Source organism: Capra hircus, chromosome 2 (assembly GCF_001704415.2).
Source record: "Capra hircus breed San Clemente chromosome 2, ASM170441v1, whole genome shotgun sequence".
Taxonomy (NCBI): Eukaryota; Metazoa; Chordata; class Mammalia; order Artiodactyla; family Bovidae; genus Capra; species Capra hircus.
In genome coordinates, this window is record NC_030809.1 from 9358057 (window position 1) to 9377488 (window position 19432).

Consider the following 19432-nt stretch of genomic DNA (forward strand, 5'->3'; position numbering starts at 1 on the left):
AGCATCAATTAGAGTCTCTACAACCACAGCTGTTTTGCCTTCCTGGCCAGGAAATTCCATCTTCTAGATCCTCCGGCAAAGGGCCAGCGGTGGCTGATTGGTGTAACTTATGAACAAGCTCTTTAGCACAACTTGATCAAAGGAATGGGTTCATTTGGCCAGAAACCTGTACAGCTTGACCAACAGCCTTAGTCCTGGCTTTTGGCCTCATTCTTTACCAGCCTCTTGATCACAGTCATGGGAATTCCTTCAAGCTGAAGCCTCTTCTTACATCTTCATCTCTCACCAATGGAGAACTCACCCAGTGAGCCCCCCAAGCCCCAGTCTACCGCCCTCTTCCTACTTTTCAGGGGCAATAATTTGGAGAGAAGGGAGAGAGTCTAGGATTCTTACATACCCTTTCCAATGAGCACCGATCGTGCACCAGACACCGCACAGGTATTTTGTTCTCTGACTTCACCTAATAATTCATAACCACTCCTGTTTTACAGATGTGGAAACAAACTCAGATGTGTTAACTGAAATTCTCAGTCAGGCAACTAGGAAGCAGGCAAGCAGGGGTTAGAGTCCAGGTTGGTGTGGCTCTATTCACAAGCCTATTTTGAGGGCTTGCCGTGACTGCCATATCCAGCGAGTATCAGTAAACAAAACAGACAAGTCCTACCTCATGGAGCTTTTTTCCTAGTGGGAGAAACAAACAATACACCGGTAAATATACAATATGATTGCTGGTAGAGAGGCGTGCCATGAAAGAAAGATGAGATAATACCACTGGGACTTCTCTGGTGGTCCACTGGTTAAGAATCCACCTGCCGATGCAGGGGACAGGGGTTCGATCCCTGGTCAGGGATGCCACACGCCATGATGAGGACTGAAAACCCCATGTGCCACAGCCAAGACCTGGTGCAGCGAATTAATAAATAAAATATTTTTAAACGTTTAATTATCCAGATTGAAAAAATTAGCTGTCATAGCTGCTGCTGATGAGTATTTAAATGCTGAGCCAAGTTCTGGTTAAAGGTAACTACCATTATGATCGTTCCCCACATGCTGTTCCACCTGCTACTGGGAGACACATGTGCCAACCTTCCTCTACTGAAAGGCCAAAAAAAAGGAGTGACAGACTCCCTTCCTGGGGCAGGGAGCATCCAGAACCTGCACTCTTGAACACTATAGCAAGCTCATGGCCAGGCTACAGGAGAAAGACCTAAAACCAGGTACTCAGCCCCTATCAGCTCAGACCGCTGCTCCAGGCCAGAATAACCTCCCCCTCTTAGGGGACAGACTAAGAACCTCACCTGTGTCCAGCACACACTTATGAGTCATTCATTTAACAAACACCTCAAGTGACTGCCCAGAACAGCCTGTTTTCATCCTATTATGAATAGTAATCATAGCTAGCTTTTATCCACGCCTCAGAGTGTATCATTTCAGACCCTGAGATAGATTGGCTGCCTGGATCCGAGTCCCAGGTTTACTGTGTTGCAGCCAGATGCTGCTGCACATATCATTTAGCCTCGCTGAGCATCTCCTATGTGCCAGGCAGAGTGTCAGGTGCCAGGAAAACAAGAAAGAGCCAAGAAGAGCTGATTGCCGCCCTCTCACAGCTTACTGTCTAATTGGAGAGCCAGATGTTAATCAAGCAATCACAAAAACAAATGCAAAAGTATACCTTGAGGTATACGTCCCTGGTGGCTCTGACAGTAGAGAATCTGCCTGCAATGCTGGAGACCCGGGTTCTATCCCTGGGTTGGGAAGATTCCCTGGAGAAGGAAATGGCAAACCACTCCAGTATTCTGTCCTGGAGAACATCATGGACAGTGGAGCCTGGTAGGCTACAGTTCATGGGGTCTCAGAGAGCTGGACACGACTGAGTGACTAACACTTTCACTTTCACACCTTGAGGAGCACTCAGGAGCAGTGTCCATTGTCCATAACAGGGAGGTAAAGAAAGATGTCCTGGAGGAAGTGATTGTGGAGATAAACTGGCTTGAGGACGATGGAAGACAGTTTTAAGAACAAAGAACAGGGCGCTGTGGCAGGGGAACTGCAGGAAAGTCAGGAAAGTTCCAGTCAGGGGAACTGCTGGAGCTGGAGAGAAACGGAGAAAACTGTGAGCTGAGGCTGCAGTGAGCTGAGGCTGCAGCGGGATCAGCACATTGTAGGCTATAGATTGGTGTCTTGATGTCCACAGCTCTCTGCTGAGTGACTGCAACATCCCTACTACAATGATGGCAAGCTGACCTGCCCAAGCTCCCAGGCAGGGCCCAGGTGTCCTCTGTCCCTTCCCCCACCCTCCGCTCCCTTTTCCATCATGACCTGCTGCCTTTCCAATACTTTTCAGAGGACACAGGAAATGAAATATTCACAGGAAAGCACAATCACTACTGGATCCTTAAATTGAGATGATGCACTTGATAGGGAATCCTTCGTGTAAGAAGGGAAAGGACAAGAACAGCCGCTCCAGGAAGGGGGCAGACTGAAGGGAAAATCATTCCAGTTTTGCCTTCACCTACACACTTCCCATTCATCACCTCATTTTCCTCACCCAGTCCTTTGCCCTTATTCTCTGGGTCTCAGTGTGTCTTCCCAAGTTTAACTTATTTAAACTGGTTTGCAGCCAGATATTCGGCACCTGTGTGCAATCTGTTCTGAGTCCTGAGTAGGATGACTAGATTTAGCAAATCAATGGGATACCCAATCAAATCTGAATTCAGAGAAACAATAACCATTTTTTAGTCTAAGTAGGTCCAAACATTACAACGCTATCCTTGAGCAGCAGGGGCTGGGGTGTCAGAAACTGGCTCCGGTCAACTGATAACTAACGCTGATGATAATAACAGGTGCCAACATTGGCCCAGGTTACCTCCGGTTTGGCCCTCATCAGGGAAGTAACCAAGTGAGTGAACAAGAGAATGAACTCTGGGCCCAGACTACCAGGGTTGTCTGTCAGCTCTGCCATTTTCTAGCTGTGTAACATTGGAGGGACCCAACAAATGAAATGCTTAACTTCTCTGTTCTCAATTTCTTCATCTGTATATTGGAGTAATAACAGCACTTACTTTATCAAGATGTCGTGAGGATCAAATGCATTTACAGGTGAAGTGTTTAGAACAGTACCTGGTCCATGGTAAGTGCTGTGTTAATGTTAGCTGTGATTATTCATCTAAGCACACCAGACCAAATGTAACCTCCATGAGAACACGGATTTTCTTTTGTTCATTGCTAGGAGTGGGGCTGGTTTACAGTACATGCTCAAGAAGAGGGCCTGGCATGTAATATATACCCATAAATATTTATTGAATTAAACCTAGTCCTCAGGATATACCAGAAAGATTGGAATCATGATTCCCTTTTTACAGATAAGGAAACAGGTTTAGGGACACGAAAGGAGTTTTCTAACGTTAAGGATGTAGCAAGGACAGGATTCCAACCCAGATTTGTTAGGTTCCAAAGTCTTTTCCACTCAAAACTCAATTCATTTCAACAGTTGAGGTGCTACCCTTGGAAAATCATGAAATAATGGGAGCATGTGGATTCAGGAGAAACCTTCATTGACTGTTTTTAAGGTCCTATAATCCGTTCCCAACCTGCTGTGCGACCTCGGGTAAGTCACCTGAGGGTGACTTTCTGAAGCTGTTTTATGATGTGTAAACCGGGAGGTCATAAGTTGGTGAAGCCTGATCAGAAGACCTCTGATAAACAATCCTGCCTTAGAACAGCTTTGCAAATGGCCATTCTTCCCCCTCCCTGAAACCCGCAAGCCCATCTCTACACTCTTCCAGGGGTGAATCTCACCACACCTGGACTCCGAACACCGCTTTAGATGGAGGCTGAGTCCCTCCAGGGGGAATCCCTCTCCCTGGCCTCTTACTACAAGTGCAGCCCAAGTGTCGGTGGATCCTGGGAGCCTCCCCGGAGGGGGCACAAACCCAAATCAGCCCGGAGCCAGGTTTGCAGCTGGAGAGATTCTGGAGAGACATGGCTTGAAAAGAGCAAAGCACACGTATTAAGATATCAGTCTGGAGGCACTGCGGGCCCTGATGGTGGCGAAAGAAGATCCGTACCCTGCCCGGAGCTGGGGCGCAGGGGATCCCACTGTCGCTTTGGGGGTGTGTGAGGGTGGGATGCGGGGAGTGTCCTAGGGCCTCGCAACGAGGGGAGTAGGGCTCAGGCTCCTTTCCTTTTCCAGCTTCTCCCTGGGTCAGGCCTAGGACATTCGGTGTGACTGGGAGTTGGGGGGGGCGGTGGTTTGATGGGAGATAGGGGAGGTAAAGGGAATAAGGGGGTACAGGCCCGCTGGAGAGAGAGGGGGCATCTGGGGAGCTATTCCAAATGAGCTGAGTGTGGGGAGGTTTGGGCCCCGGGGACCGGGCTTGGGAGGGAGGAGCCAGGAGGGCCTCTCCTGGGTGGAGGGGAGCGTGGGCCCGGGGCTCACGGTGGAGGCGGGGCCCTCACTCCCGGCGTGGCGGAGGCGGGGGTCCTCCCTGGGAATGCCGCGCCGCGGGGGCTGGGGCGGGGCTTAGCTGTCCCCGCCCCCTCGCGCAGGTAGCCAATGGGCGCGGCGGCGCCGGGTGACGGAGGGAGCCGAAGTGCTAGTGCCGCGGCGGCGGCGGCGGACGGCCCAGCCAGAGCAAGAGGGTCTCGGCGGGGAGGAAGGGGTCGCTGGGGCCGCTGAGCTTGGGACCTCAGAACCCAGGAGGCGGCGCGGCTCTGGCCGCCGGTGGAGCACGGGCGGCCCGGCGGCGGCGCGATGCCGCTCGCCCAGCTCAAGGAGCCCTGGCCGCTCATGGAGCTGGTGCCGCTGGACCCGGAGGTGAGTGAGCTGGGCGGGGGACGGGCGCCGGCGGCCGGCAAGCCCGAGTCCCCGCAGGGGCGGGGCGGCTCGCGGCGCCGCTGTAGCCTGGCGGGCGCCCGCGAGGACGCGAGTGCCCTCCGGTCTCCAGCCTCGTCTCCGGCTCCACCCCCTAATGCCCCGTGTGTGTGTGCGCGAGGGACCTTTCTGCCAAGCCCCGAGGAAGCCCCTTACCCCGGAGAGCGAATCCTGTGCTGCGCTTAGATCTGACCCCCGCCTCACCCCATACACACCTGGGACCTGTACCCGGAGCCGTCGGAGGTTCCTTCATTAGGGCAGACGGACCTGGGCTGGGATGCCAGATGTCTTGGATTCCACGAGACGAGGGTCATGGGAGCCCCCCTCCCCCGCGCCCCCTGCCAACTTCTTGATGTCTCACAGCGGCCCTACCCCAAGAGCTCCCGGCGTCTCCGCTGCTGACCTTAGAAGGATTCCCTTCTTGATCGTCGCAGTTGTGGAATTTGGGGTGACTCTGCCCGTCTGGGGCTGAAACCCTTGGTTTTCTTTGCTTCAGGCTAGGGTCAGAGGACGCCTGTGTCACCTCTCCCAGGCTGGAGAGAAAAGAATGGGGAAAAGTCCTTAGACCTTTGAGAAAATTATTCCTGGAGATGAGGAGGTCCTTGGTTCCTGCCCCCTCCCATAGGAAGGGTTGGGCCTCTAGGGAATTTGGCCTTTGCCTGCCTATCTTCTCCCAAAAGCAACTTTTGCCTCCTGAGGATACTGTGGTTTAGGCCCTAACCTTGCAGAAGGCCCGCTCTTCCTGTGCCCCCCAGGGTCAAGGTCAAGCCCTTGAACTGGCAGATGGAGAAAACTTTCCCCTCAGCCTCATTATGGGAAGGACAGTAGGTGATACTGCCTTTCCAGGGGGGATGTGGGGATATGAGGGAGATGATGGAAACCTCAGAGAGCCTGAGACCCAAAGTGATTTTCTTCTGGCTGGGGCTTGGACCCCTCCCCACTTAGATCCCTTCCTCTGCCCTCTCTTACCTGGGGCAACCACCAAGTGCCTTGCCCCTCAGGGCCGCTGGTTGGGAGCTGAGTGAGGATCCTGGGTCCCCAGCACCCGGAGTGTGCTGCCCCTTTAAAGGGATGGTCACCGCTGACACTGGCTATTGGAGGGTGGGCGCGGCAAGATTAGGTAACCAACCTGAAGGCGCAATTTGGAGTAAATTGCTCTGGGATCCCTGCCATGGGGTTTTTACAGGCCCTGCACAGCTCAGAAGTTCTCCCGCTGACTCACCCTCCGAACTGAGGAACACGGCCCTCTGCAGCCCCTAGCCACGGGCTGCCCACCCTCTAGGACTGGGGCACAAGGGGTTGGGGGCGGTGCTCAGAGGTAAATTCCTTTGTCCTGGCACACCCTTGAGACCTAGGCCTCCCTAGAGGAAGGTGGACTGGGAGAGGCCAGGGAGGGACTTACTGTGGGTTATACTAGTTGGGAAGGCAGACACCCAGAAATTCAATTCCCAGTCCAGGGCACTGCTTCCTGCTTCTCTGGGAAATCCTGAGGCAGGGACCAGGTTTAAACAGGAAACTCAATTCAGTTTTAGTCCTACTGCACCTGAACTTTGAGAGGAAAAAAAGGCAGGCTTATTTCCTTGGTTTAGGGGGGCTGTGATTTCTCCAGGAGCTTCACCTCGAATTTGCTGTGTGATCCTCAGTCAGTCCATAGCCTCTCTGGACCTCTGTTTCTCCACTGGCCAGGGCTGGGTTCTGGCCTCTGCTTTCTGGGCCTGAGAGGGTACGGAGGCCTAAGGAGTGCTGCCCGTTTTCCTCCTCCCCACTCCATGGAAGTGCCAGGCGACTCGGTGTTATTGTTTGGGTAACAGGAGCCATGTGGGGCAGCCAGGGCGCGGGTTGGGTGCAGGTTCTTACTGGAGAACAGGGCCTTGCTGTTCTCAGCCCAGGTGACACGTAAGTGATACAGCACCCTGACCTGCAGGTACAGGCTCCTGGCCGGGAGGGAGGCAGGCCGAGGGGCTGGCAGGGCATTTGGCAGAGGCCTGGGATCTGCCCTCCCTGTGACGCTGCCGAGAATGGGCTGCTCAGAGGCAGGGCCTTGTCTGGGGTGTGGCCCAGGTGGAGCCACCCCACTGGAAGTGTGGGTGAGGATCCTGCCGGGGCCTTCCCCTGGCCCTGCTGGACTCAGTAACCGTGGCCGCAGGCCCAGCCTTGCTGTGCAGAGCTTTGCTCTGTGCTGTCCACTGCACTCCACCAGGGTGGCCTTATTAAAGTCAAATAATTCTGCAAACAGCTTCTCAGGGTAGGGAGTATTACCCCTGTCATCATATGGAACAACTGAACTCAGAGGGACCTGGCCTGCGAATTAATGTCAGAGTCAGAATTAGAATCCAGATCTCTCGCTGTCTTCTACCCAGTAGGGGGGAGACTTAAAGACAGGCAAGAGCTGGGATCAAGCCGGCCAGGTGGAAGGTACTCCAGGAGAGGCTCCGGATGTTGGCACACTCTCCTGTCCAGCCTTGGCTGAGGGCTAGTAGTGCCAGCCAGCCCTGGCACCTGGCCCCCAGCTTCCAGCAGCGGGCAGAGTTGCCAGTGCTGGGCTCTGAACCCAACTCCTGGGGCTGCTTCCTGCCTATGGGGCACATGCTGTCTTTGTCCATCTGCTGCCCAGCTTCTCCAGACACTGCCCCGGACACTTTTTTTCCCAAGACAGAGTGGCTTGGGTGGGAAGGAAGGATGCTTATTGGAACCCATCTCTGACCTCTGGGGAGGGGGCGCAATGGCCTGGGGGCCCTTGGTCGCTGTGCCCATGAGTATTGCTCTCTGAGGAAGCGGGAGGAGAGAGTCTCCACCCTCTAAGGGGCCAGAAGGCCTTTCCTGTAGACTCGTAGACAAGGTCTTCCATTCAGTATTCTGCAAGGTCAGTATCATTGTCCTCATTCATTCATTCAGCAAGTGTTTATTGAGCACTTACCATGCGGCAAGTACTTCTCCAACCAGCAGGGTGCCACTGTGAACAAGACAGACCTGCCCGCCTAGTACAGGTGAGGAGACCGAGGCTCGAGAAGTAATGTGACAGACACATTCAGAGCGAGTGGCTGGCGGAGCCGGCAGCAGGGGCTCTGTCTCTGTGGCTGCAGACCTGTGCTCTTTCCACCCTCTGTACAACAGTCAGTCCGGAAGGGCAGATGCGCCCTGTCTTCCCAGGACCCTGGCTTTCAAGGGGAAGGTCACCTGTGGTCCTCTCTGCACTCCTAGTGCTCTCTCCAGGGCCGCCCATTTCCCCCTAGAGACCTTGTGCATCAGCTCTTACAGGCCTGGGCGTTCCATGAGGATGGTACCCAAGCCAGACCCCGGGACTGGAGGCAGCCAGACAGGCTCCCTGAATCCTCCAAGATACTGCCCTGTAAGCGCCCACCTCTGGGTTCACCCACCACCTCCTCCTCTCTCTTGCTGGGGATTCACGTGACTCTGGGTCATAGCCCCATGTCTGTCACCTGCTAACAGAGAGGCCACAGTTAAGTCACTCAGCTCTTCTGAGCCTCATCTGAAAAATGGGAGGAATAGAACCTACTCTGGCCTCCTTGCTTGCTTTGCTGGTTTGAGGTTTCATTTGACAGGCTATGTGCCAGACCCTGAGCTGGGTGCCAAGGAGACAATACCGGACAAGCTGTGGCTCCTCCCTGAGTTAATCTGAGGTTTGCTCGGTGCTGTGAGGCCCAGAGGAGGGAGGAAAGGACTTAAGGCTGTATGGACAGAGGAGAAGACATTTAACCAGGTCCTCAAAGAAGACCAGGAGTGTGCTGGAGTGACTGGGCAGGAAAGACTTTCTTGGTAGAAGGAGCCACCGTGCGAATGCTTGGGGACAAGCTGGTCTGTTCAGGGTCTCAGCTTGTTCAGTTTAGCTCCAAAATCGGGATAGTAATAATGGTGATTGTTTGTGGACCAGTTATATGCCAGCTGTACTTTTTTTTTTTTTTTTTTTTTTTTTAGCTGTCCCAGATCTTAGTTGTAGCACTTGGGATCTTTAGTTGTGGCATGTGGGATCTGACCAGGGATCGAACCTGGGCCCCCCTGCTTTGGGAGTGAAGAGTCTTGGCCCACTGGACCACCAGGGACGTCCCTGGATGTATCTATTTTATAGACACTATTTTGCTTGCTTCTTAAAGCTACCCAGTGAGGTACATTACTTTTATCCCCATTTCACAGATGAGGAAACTGAAGCTTTGAGAAATGCAGTAACCTCAGGGTTATGCAGGTGATAGAAACCAGAATTTGAACCCACAAGGTCAGATTCCAGAACCCACATTAATCACCTGTGGGAGCTGGAGATGACGGCTTTGAATGCCATACCAAGGAGCTGGGACTTTATCCCACAGGCAGTGGGAAGCCGTGGAAGAGTTTGAGGCCTGGCACCTAGAAAGTTCTCAGTAAGGAGTGAGTGAGTGACCAGGGGAGTCACTCAAATGTAATGGTTGCAGTTGAGTTTTAGGAAGGGTGAGGGCTTAGAATGGGGGAGGCTGGTGTGTAGGCCCTTGTTACCATCCAGGGTTATGTCAAGAGTCTGCATTGCTGGGTGAAGTGTAACTCCGTCTACGAAGGCCTCACGCCTCCTCCTCCCCTCAGGCCTGGTTCCACCCGGTCCTGCTCCCCAAGCTCCTGAGAGAGAACACGTATGGTGGAGCCTCAGAACGCTGGCCCCTGCGGAGGATTAGGGGCATTAAGGGGGTTCAAGGGGCAGGATGTCCAGGGACTGGCTGGGAGGGAGTGCTGCTCCAGGAGCAGGGAGATTATATAATGGGGAAAGCACAGCTGTGCCCGCTGCTGCCAACAAGACTGCAGCTGCCCTGTGGACTTGGCCCCTGGTCCAAAGTCCTGGGTCTTCCTGGTCTCTCCACACTCTTGCTGCGCATGAGGGCTGGGGACCGCTCCTTTTAGCTTCCCAAGGCCCAGATGGGGTAGGTTACTCACTTCATATCACACAGGAAAGGGGTGGTATACCCAGGGTGGACAGCACCCAGCGGAGGGTGAAGTCTGGGGTCTGGAGGACTGTGCAGGGGTGAGCTGCCATGCCTGCATCTCTGTTGCCCTGGCTGGGCGCTGGGCTCCTCTTCCTCAGTCTCTTGAGCACCTCCTGGTGTCAGAGACCGGATTTTGAATCCCCGCTGAGGAGCACTGTGGCTTAGGTGCCGTCACTAGGCTTCTCTGCACCTCAGTTTCTTTCTCTGCCAAATGGGAGCCGGGCCTACCTCCCAGGTCAGGAGGGTTTAATGGTGCCACAGATGTGAGGTACCAAAGCCAGTGCCGTGTGCAGCAGGGGCGCGGAAGAGAGCAGCTGTTAGCACCGAAAGCCTCATCTCTGCCTCCCAGGACTCCCCGTTTATTAGGAGGGGCTCCCAGGTAGCACTAGTGGTAAAGAACCTGCCTGCCAATGCAGGAGACCTAAGAGACGTGAGTTCAATCCCTGGGTGGGGAAGATTCCCTGGAGAAGGGAACGGCAACCCACTCCAATACTCTTGTCTGGAGAATCCCACGGACAGAGTAGCCTGGCAGGCTACAGTTCATGGGGTTGCGAAGAGTTGGACACAATTGAAGTGACTTAGCTAGCACGCATGGCCCATGAGTCAGTAGTCCCTGCATTGTGATAAGTGGTAAAATGAAGGTTCATAGGGAGTAGCAGTGATTCTGCAAGGATGGAGAGGGGTCCCAGAGCAGGCAGGGCCAGAGCATTTCTGGGCTGGACACTCTCCCAGACTTTATGTCCTTCAGCCCTTGCATCAACTCTGGGAGGTAGATGTAAATACCCATGTTACGGATTGGGAAACTGAGGCCTCTTGAGTTGGTTAGTTGGCACACACCCATAGTCCTTTCCTTCTCACTGGGAGGAGGTGGCATTTGAGCCGGACCTTCAAAGATGAGATGTTTTCTAGGCAGAGAACATGGGAGGGGTGCCCAAAGCGGGCTGCCTGAGTTGGGGCGATTGCAGGAGGCTTGAGGCCTGTCCCCTCCCAGAACTCCCGCCCCCACCTCCAGGGCCCCTCTAGCCACTGGGAGCATCCAAGGGCCGGGGCGCCCCATAGGGTCTCTCTTTGCTTTGTGCCACTCTGGTAAGTTCTGACAGTGTTCCCCACTCTCTCCTCTCTTTTCCAGAATGGACAAGCCTCAGGGGAGGAAGCTGGGCTCCAGCCATCCAAGGTAAGGGCCAGGCCCTAGCACCGGAGCTAGGGATCGTCAGGGGTGGAGTGACTGTTTGCCTGGAGTGGACAAGGAAGGAGGCACTGACCTTGTCCCGCCCAGGTGTGAGGCCCCCTGGCCCAGCTCAGCCTTCCTTCTCTGAAAGTGAAAGTCACTCAGTCATATCCCACTCTTTGCAACCCCGTGGACTATGCAGTCCATGGGATTCTCCAGGCCAGAATACTAGAGTGGGTAGCCGTTCCCTTCTCCAAGGGATCTTCCCAACCCAGGGATTGAACTGCGTGTTGAAGGTGGATTCTTTACCAACTGAGCCACCAGGGAAGCCCAAGTCCTTCCCTGGGCCCACCTGATGCTCGAGGCAGCCCCGTGTGTCAGGATTACTCGCTTCAGCCTTCTGGTTCCTCAGGGGAGTGGACTATGGCCCAGACAGGGTCAGAAGCCAGGCTAGAACTCAGGTTTACCCGTCCCCCAGACCAGGACGCTTCCTCTGCTTATTTACTCGTGGTGGCTTGGCTGACTGTATTAAGAGGGTGAAGGGGTGATGGGAGAGGCTTAAGTCCACTGGGCCTGACGAGGGCATGGCACCTGGTGCTGGAGGGAGCCTGGTGGCCTCCAGTGACACCAGGGCCCAGTGCCTGGCGTGGGGCACACAGGCCGTTTCTCAGGCCCCCTCCCAGGCCGGCTCCCTCAGCTCTGCGCTCTCTGCTCCCCTTGGGTCCGTCCCTTCAGCCCCCAGGGCCTGGCGTGGGGCACACAGGCCGTTTCTCAGGCCCCCTCCCAGGCCGGCTCCCTCAGCTCTGTGCTCTCTGCTCCCCTTGGGTCCGTCCCTTCAGCCCCCAGTGCCTGGCGTGGGGCACACAGGCCATTTCTCAGGCCCCCTCCCAGGCCGGCTCCCTCAGCTCTGCGCTCTCTGCTCCCCTTGGGTCCGTCCCTTCAGCCCCCAGGGCCTGTTGCTGGTTTTGTGTGTTGACAGCACTGCGAGGCTGGGGGACAGTCTGGCCTGGACTTTCTCATCGCCGTGCTGGGAATGGCCTCACCTAGTTCTCAAGGCGCTGTGAGGTCGCAGAGCTGCTGGCTGGGGAGGGGCTGTGGAAGCCGCCAGGCAGGACAGGGCCTGAGTTCTGGCGGTAGAGCCGACCTGAGTTCTGGTCCTGCCTCCACCATCGCCATTTGACCTGAAGCTTCTCCCTTCTGAGTCTAGTTTCCTCAGCAGTAAAATGGGAATAATGGTGCCTGCCTCCTACCTCTCAGGAGTGACGTGAAGGACAGATAGAAGAGCAGCTGCCTGGCACACAGTAGCTTTAGTCCTGGCAGCCTGAGTGCCTGGCTGTGTTGCTCAGCTTCACTGCCGGTTAGTGGCCGCGCCCTTCTGGCCTGGGTCTGCTCAGGTACCAGACCATAAGCCCGACCTTTGAGATAGACTGAGGGCTGGTCTTGATGTTTGTCTTGACTCAGCCTCCTAAGATAAGGGAGCCGAGTTTCCTGGGGTAGGGCAGGCCAACAAAAGTAGGCTCCCACCCCTCCTCTTTTTGTTACTATGGCAACCTTGGGTCACCAAAGGCCAGGCCGAGTCATGTGGACTGGGCCCCTTGACTTGTCTCAGCCCCATGTCTCAGCCTCCTGTGGGAGAATCTCTTCCCACCAAGTAGCTGCTCCTGGTTGCCTAGTAATGAAGGGACTGTAGGTCTCCAGTGAAGATCCAGATGTTCAGATTTTGGGGCTGTAGTTCTAGGGGTTGCAAAGGTGCCTGCAGCTTTGAGGGAACTGGTGGTGAGTACAGCTTCTCACCTCAGAGCTAGAGGGGCTGGTTAAGAGAGGACAAGCACTTACCCAGGTGGACAAACTACTTTTGATCCCAAGTCTGTGATTCCTTCCTGCTTCTGGAGCAGATCCTGGGGTGGGAAGGGAGACGAGGCTGGACATGGATGGGGCAGGGAGAGCCTTGAATGCTACATTAAGGGAGAGAAAGTGCCATACCAGGAGCTTTGCATTTGGTTCTCATAACATCCCCAGAGGTAGAAACTGTTACTCTCCCCATTTTACAGATGAGAAAGTTGAGGCCCTAGGTCAGATCGCTAATGGGCAATGAAGTCAGGTCTTGCTTGACCACAGAACCCACATTCCTCCCAGCCCAGGAGACACACTGAGTGCTGAAGAGGAGGAGCACTGCGTCCCCGTGAGCGCAGTTTCCGTCATTACTCGGCACCTGCTCGTTCACCTTCTCTGTTGCTGCAGAATCTCGTAGCATCCCCAGTGCCCACTTTTGGGCTCAGCACACCAGGGGGCGCTCAGCCTGTGGTCAGAACCTCGTCGCTTTGTGCAGTGGAAGGAGCTGGTTTATCTTTTGCATCATCACATGTTCATGGCACTGGGAATCCCAAAACGAAGTCAACACCCCACCCTCAGGGAGTTCTCAGCATTGGGGAAGGGTGGTGACAAGAAAGCTGTGTGGTGGGTGCAGTCATGGGGAGGAACAGGCTGTGGGCACATAGAACCTCCATTCAGTGCCAGGCCTGACAGTGGGCAGTGAAATATACCACCTTCCTACCTGCCTCTCTGGGGCATGATGAGATGAGCACGTCTCAGGGAACCCAGTAGCATCCACTCTCAAGGTTGAGGGTGGACCAGACGGACGGGCACTGCTGTGTGTGGCAGAAGAGGAAACGTGGGCTGTAGGGCACCAGGTCACCTTCCCCGCAGAGCTGGCGTTTGCCTGGGCCTCGAAAGCCGGGATTTGGGCAGCTGGAGAGAGAAGTGGGCCTTCCAGGGGGAGGAGAGGCCTGACTTGGAGGAGAGGCAAGCTCTCTGAGTTCAAAATTCTGCTCCTCTTTCTTATTTGCCAGCTGACCTTGGGCGAGTTGTTTTACCCCTCGGAGGCTCAGATGCCTCTTCTGTAAAAGGAGAATAGAGTCCACCCGTCAGGGCCACCCAGAAGGAGGGAACGTGATGTGCATAAATTGGAGCATCCAGCAGTGTTTGAGACATCATATTGGTGTTTAATGCTTGTTTATTTGATCCGTTTCAGGCAGAAGAAGGGATTGGGGTTTTAGCAGCTGTAGAGAGGACTGCAGTCTAGGATGAGAGCTCCCCATGTGCACCTGGTCCTTCAGGCATGCTGGGGCTCCATTCACCCTCCCTCCCTTCCTGGAGGTGGACTGGGCACCCCAGGCCCCCTCCCTGGCTATCTCCGGAGCTGGACCCCTTGGAAGCGCCTGCAGGTCTATTTTGAGAGCTGAGCGTCTCCCCCCCTCCCCTCCTCTCTTCCTGTTTATGAAACCCTGATCCCTCCCGGATCCCTCATGCTCCCCTGGCTGGAGCTGAGGCAGGATGTGATTGTGGACTTCGGGGAGCCTTGGGAGTCTCAGGTGTTGGGGGGGAATTTCCCTGGGACTGGCCGGGGAAGGCTCCCTCACCCTCCACCCTCTCAACACCTGAGACCCGTGGACTCTGTCCCTTCAGCCTGCCCAGAAGAGCCCCTGCCGCAGTAAGAAAGCCCTTGCTGTTCAGGGAGTTCTGTTTACCACATCCCTTTATCTTTGTGGCCCATTTTTGCTTCTCAAAACAACCTTTTGAGGGTGCGAACATTTTACAGAAGAAACTGAGGCTTAGATAGGGAGTGAGGGTTGCACGGGAACAAATGAGTAGACGGTTCTTAACTTCCCACCCTGCCCTCCTGGCCTCAGGCCTCTTTTCCGTGCTGGTCTTTCTCTATATGGAGTGTCTTTTTTCCTCCTCTCTGCTTGGCCAGCTCCTGTTCATCTTCAGGGTCCAGCTAGACTGTCGCATCTTCCCAGATCTTACCCCGGGCAGGTAGTGAGAACCTGTGGGCACCTCCAGCTCTTTGCCTGCGCTGTTGCACACCATGCTTCCGTGTCGTTATTGTGTGTGTTTCGGGGAGCTGCCTGAGGACAAGGCTGAAGACTTCCTTAACACGTGCGCCTCCTAGTGTCTGGCTACTGGTCTGGGGACACAGCCGGGGGCCCATAGCTGTGAGTAATGTCCAGAGGGGATGCAGGCTGGCAGCCTCGCAAGGAGGGTGATGATGAAATGCTTCGGCCTGTAGGCTTCGATTTTGTCCCGAGCTGTCCGCCTTTCTGGCCATGTGGCCTTGGGCAAGTCACTTTCTGTCTGAGTCTGGTTTCCTCCTCTCTGGAATGGGATGACAGCACTTCCCTTGGAGTAGGACACCCGAGCCTGGCAGAATGCACACCAATAAAAGCCGAAGGAAAGAATGGGTTCCTGCAATAAATGCTCAGTTAAGAGGCACAATTCTCATTGTCACTGCATACCAGTCCTGGCCTCGGGCCCAAGGCCAGCTCGCCTATCAAGGAGGCCTGGGAACTGTGGACCCACTGCCCAGAGGCATGCCGGGAGAGGTGTCTGGGGATGTTTGCCCCATGAGAGGGGGCACCCCTGGGAGGCCCTGCAGATGCTGCCAGCTGGGGGCGGGGCTGTTGATGTCCGTTAGGGCCAGAGATCAGCAGGTGGGCTTGGGCTGCAGCTGCTGGAGGGAGGCCTGGGATGGGGACCCTACAGGCCAGGGATCAGGCAGGGAGTGTGGTAGCGGGGGCGGCGAGGAGCGGGGGGGCGCTCTGGGCTTCTCTCCAGCTGCCTTGTGGGAGGAAGTAAATAAGAGGAAGTATCTATGGGGGGAATGGGGCCACGACCAGGGGGTGGGGTCTGGTGCTGTCCTCCCCGCTGCTGCCACCGGCGGCTCCCAGGCCCTGCATACACCCCTCCAGCAGGCAGTTTGGAGACAGTTTCCTTCCTATTGCCCCTTCTTGTGCCCTGCCAGCCATGGGGAGCCTTCCTTTGCTTCTGAAGGATACAGGGGTAGTGAGGAGTCGGGGCAGGGGGCGTAGCTGGTACTGGACCCAGAGAGCTTTGGGGCTCTCAGGGCAACCCCAGACCCCAGGCCCTCCAGAAGAAGCTGGAGTACAATGAGAGGCCTCAGTCTAAGGAAGCATCTTGCACAACAGCCAGCAGGCCGTCCTCAGACTGTTGTCAGGGGCTCTGTGGAGACTGGAAGGGGAAGTTCTGTGTACGTGGGGGTGTGTTTCCACAGAAGGGATGTCTGTGGAAATGGTTTCCGATCAGCGGACTGCATGCATCTGTGTGTGTCAGTTCCTGTGAGGGTACTGGGTGAGTGATGTGGTGAGGACATGTGGCAAAGGGCCGGGCCCGGCCTCCCCCTGCCTCATGGCTACCTGTGAGGTCCATGCCTTCTGCACTGTTCCCGCTCTCCCACCGCCCCCACCTCAGGGCCCTGGGCTGACCGGCTTCTTCAGGGCAGCGCTGAGTGCAATCGCGCCTGCTCTGTGGGCTGCCATTTTGGGTGGGCCCAGCCACGGGAAGGTCACCACAGTGGGAGGAACGCCCATGCTCTGGGCCGGACTGTCAGAGATGGTGGCCCTGCAGCCTTTTGCCCCCATTCTCTCCTGGAGGTGTTTGCAGGTAGAGGGTGTCCCCTGCGTCACTGCCGCCTCTCCTTGTGACTTCTGTCTGTGTCCCACTCTCCTTTCCTTAGGCTCAGAGGAGATGAGGAGCGGGATCTCTCTGGGTCCACCCTGGAGTCGTGGGCTTGGGGTCTACGGTGTCCCCTCCTCCACAGGGGAGCCTTACCCATGTTCTGTCCCTCCTCCCGGCAGAGGGGGAAGTGAGAAGGAGGGGGTCAGGGACCCTGCCTTCTGGGCCAGGAAAGTTGCAAAAGCAGAAGTGAGGGGAGTAGCCAGGCTCTCTGGCCATAGGCGTGGGCCCCACCACCATGCAGACCCCAGCAGACTTCCCCAGGGCTGAGAGAGACTCACGCCCCTGCCCCAGAAAGGTGAGCAGAGGCTTGGCCAGCCTCCAGCGGTGTCTGTCACCAAGACTCTGCGCCAGGAATGGGTTTGGGGGTGGCTGTGTGCCCTGGGGTTTCCGGGTGACTACCTCTGTCCCCAGGGACGGTTCTCAGTCAGAGGCAGACCTAGCGGTGGAGACTCAGACCTCAGGACGGGGCGGGGCGGTGTTGCTGTGTGGTCTTGGCCCTCCCCAGCCCCTCTCAGCCAGGTTTTCTGCCTGTCCCACCTACTGGGTTCCTCTCAGGGGCCTGAGTGACCTGCAGTTTTTCGTGACTGCAGTTTCTGTGGCTGTTCAGGGTCCCTCAAGGGAGGCGTCTCTGAGGGTCAGCATCTAGAGGGAGAAGTCCCCAGACTCTCCCTGGTACTGAGGGAGGGGGCGGGCTTGGCTCGGCAGGACGTGGCGCTGGCTGACTTCCCCGCCCTCCCTTTCCTGGCCCCTGAGGCCTGCTGACCCCCGGCCAGGCGGCTGCCAGGGAGAGGACCTGGGTCTGAGCCAGCTCTGCCAGCAGTTCACTGTGAGCCTGGGGGAGGCGCTGTCCGGTGGGGCTCAGTGTCTGATTCCTGAAGTGGGGCATGACAGCTTTGGGATATCTGTCTGGGTCAGGGTCAGAGTCCTCAGATTACACTCAGCAGTGTAATCCGTCTCCGTCTAGTGACTTGATCCTGGGCCCCTCTCAGGCCCTGGCATGGGACGGAAAGCCCAAAGAAATGAAATTCCTCAGAGATGAGTCGGCCACAGGTACCAGACTGCTCTCTCTCAAATGCCGGGGTTTTGCAGGTGACGTTCCCCCAGCTGGACCAGCAAGAACCCAGAGCTCTTTCCCTCAAGTCCAGGGTCTGACCCTCTGGGTGCCTGTGTGTCTGCCCTGGGTGTATGTCAGCCTCCTTGGGCCTCTGACCGCTGCCCTCCTGCTTCTGCTGTTGGCTTCCTGTCTGTCTCCACTCCATGAGCGCCTGTCTTTACTTGTTGGGTCCATGTCACATAGCTGGGTGTCGTGTCCCTTCTGTCTCTGCCTGTTGAGTACATTCCCCATCTGTCTCCACCTGTTGGATGCAAGCCCCCATCTGCCTCTGCCTGTTGGATCCCCATCTGTCTCTGCCTGTTGGGTACATGTCACCATCTATCTTTGCCTGTTGGAATGTGTCCCCCCCATCTGCCTCTCCATGGTAGGTGAGTCCCTGTCCACTTCTGCCTGTTGGGTGTGAGTCCCTTCCTGCCTCCTCCGTGTGTTGGGTACACGTCCCCATCTGTCTCTGCCCGTTGGAAGTGTATTCTTCCCACCTCCTTCCCGTTGGGTGCATGGCCCCGTGCATCCCAGCCTGCTGGGCACGGGGACTCTCCTACCCATCTGTTCGATGTGTGCCTTCCTCTGTCTTCACCTGTAGGGAGCCTGCCTCTGCCTGTTGGGTATCCCTCCTCATCTGCCTGAACATGTCTGGTCCCTGTGTCTGCCTGTTGGGCACCTGTCTCCTCCTCAGCAGCTGGCTTGGCATATGGGGCTTTCCCTCTGCAGGCCCACAGGGAGGATGGCGGGGAGGGCCAGAGGGCAGCCCTCCGGCAATGGGGAGGGTGGGGGAGAGAGAGGAAGGGAGCGTGGTAAGGGAGCTGGGAAACCACAGGCCCTGAGTGATTGGTGGCCCTGGGCTGGCCCAGCCCCCGCCTTCACCCTGCACATCCGCCTTGGGCCTGGCCACCTCCGCAGCAGCCCCGGACGCTGCCTGCTCCTGCCATGGTGCCTCGGCCCTGCCGGGCGCATGGAGCAGGATCCCAAGCCGCCCCGTCTGCGGCTCTGGGCCCTGCTCCCCTGGCTGCCCAGGAAGCAGCGGCCCAGGATCAGCCAGACTTCCCTGCCTGCCCCCGGCCCTGGCCCTGGCCCTGGCCCCAGGCAGGACTCGGTGAGTGTGCCCAGATGTCTGGGCCTGGCCTGACGGTGGTCCCTGGAACAGGTGCCCTGGTAACCAGTTTGGAAACAGCTGGCTCTGGGTTCTCCTTGCCCATGCCTGACCCTCCTGGGTGACTAGACCCTGTCCAGCCTTGCTTCCTGGGAAAGTGAGGAGGCGCTTCCGGGTTCCAGGGTGGTATCCACAGATTGGAGGGAGAGCAGAGGGGTTCCAGAACATCTGGGACTGGCAGGAGTTTCTAGTAGACTTGTGTGAAGGAAGTGTCAGAGGGTGGCGCAGAGAGTCTCCGGTCTTGCTCCCCCCACCCCAGGCCGGCACTTACTGGGTTGCTAGGGGGAGTCTGAGGTGGCGACTTTGTGTCCTTGTGTGTCTTAGCCCTGTCCTTCTACCAGAGAGAGCCCATCTTCCATCTTGGCCAGAAACAAAAGCCCAGCTGTGCCTTTCCAGTACGCGAGCAAACTTGACTTCCTATTGTGGCAAAACCAAAACCTTTGTAGCTGCGGGAGGGGAGCCTCCCAGGGAGGACCTGGGGCAGGTCTGTAGGCCTCAGTCAGAGCCTGGCATTGGCTCAGCCCGGCCCTGCCTGGGCACCCCTCTGGGCCTGACCAGGCTGGAGCAGCAGGAGCAATACGAGCTCGCCTGACCCGGCACCTTGGTGGTTTGGCCCTCCCCGGGTTTT

General features: G+C 56.5%; 1 protein-coding gene across 3 annotated transcripts in view; it reads left to right on the forward strand.

Moving 5' to 3' along the window:
- RPS6KA1 (ribosomal protein S6 kinase A1) overlaps positions 4592-19432 on the forward strand; it is a 38102-nt gene continuing 23261 nt past the window's right edge. Inside the window, exons 1-2 of one of the 3 annotated variants that reach the window (XM_018056454.1) lie at positions 4592-4816; positions 10967-11011. In XM_018056454.1, coding sequence (XP_017911943.1) covers positions 4754-4816; positions 10967-11011 — 108 coding nt within the window. In that variant the 5' untranslated portion in view covers positions 4592-4753. Of the gene's footprint in view, positions 4817-10966; positions 11012-16727; positions 16836-18562; positions 18748-19432 lie in introns of those variants that run through there. The other 2 variants (XM_018056459.1, XM_018056451.1) reach the window with 2 other exon arrangements.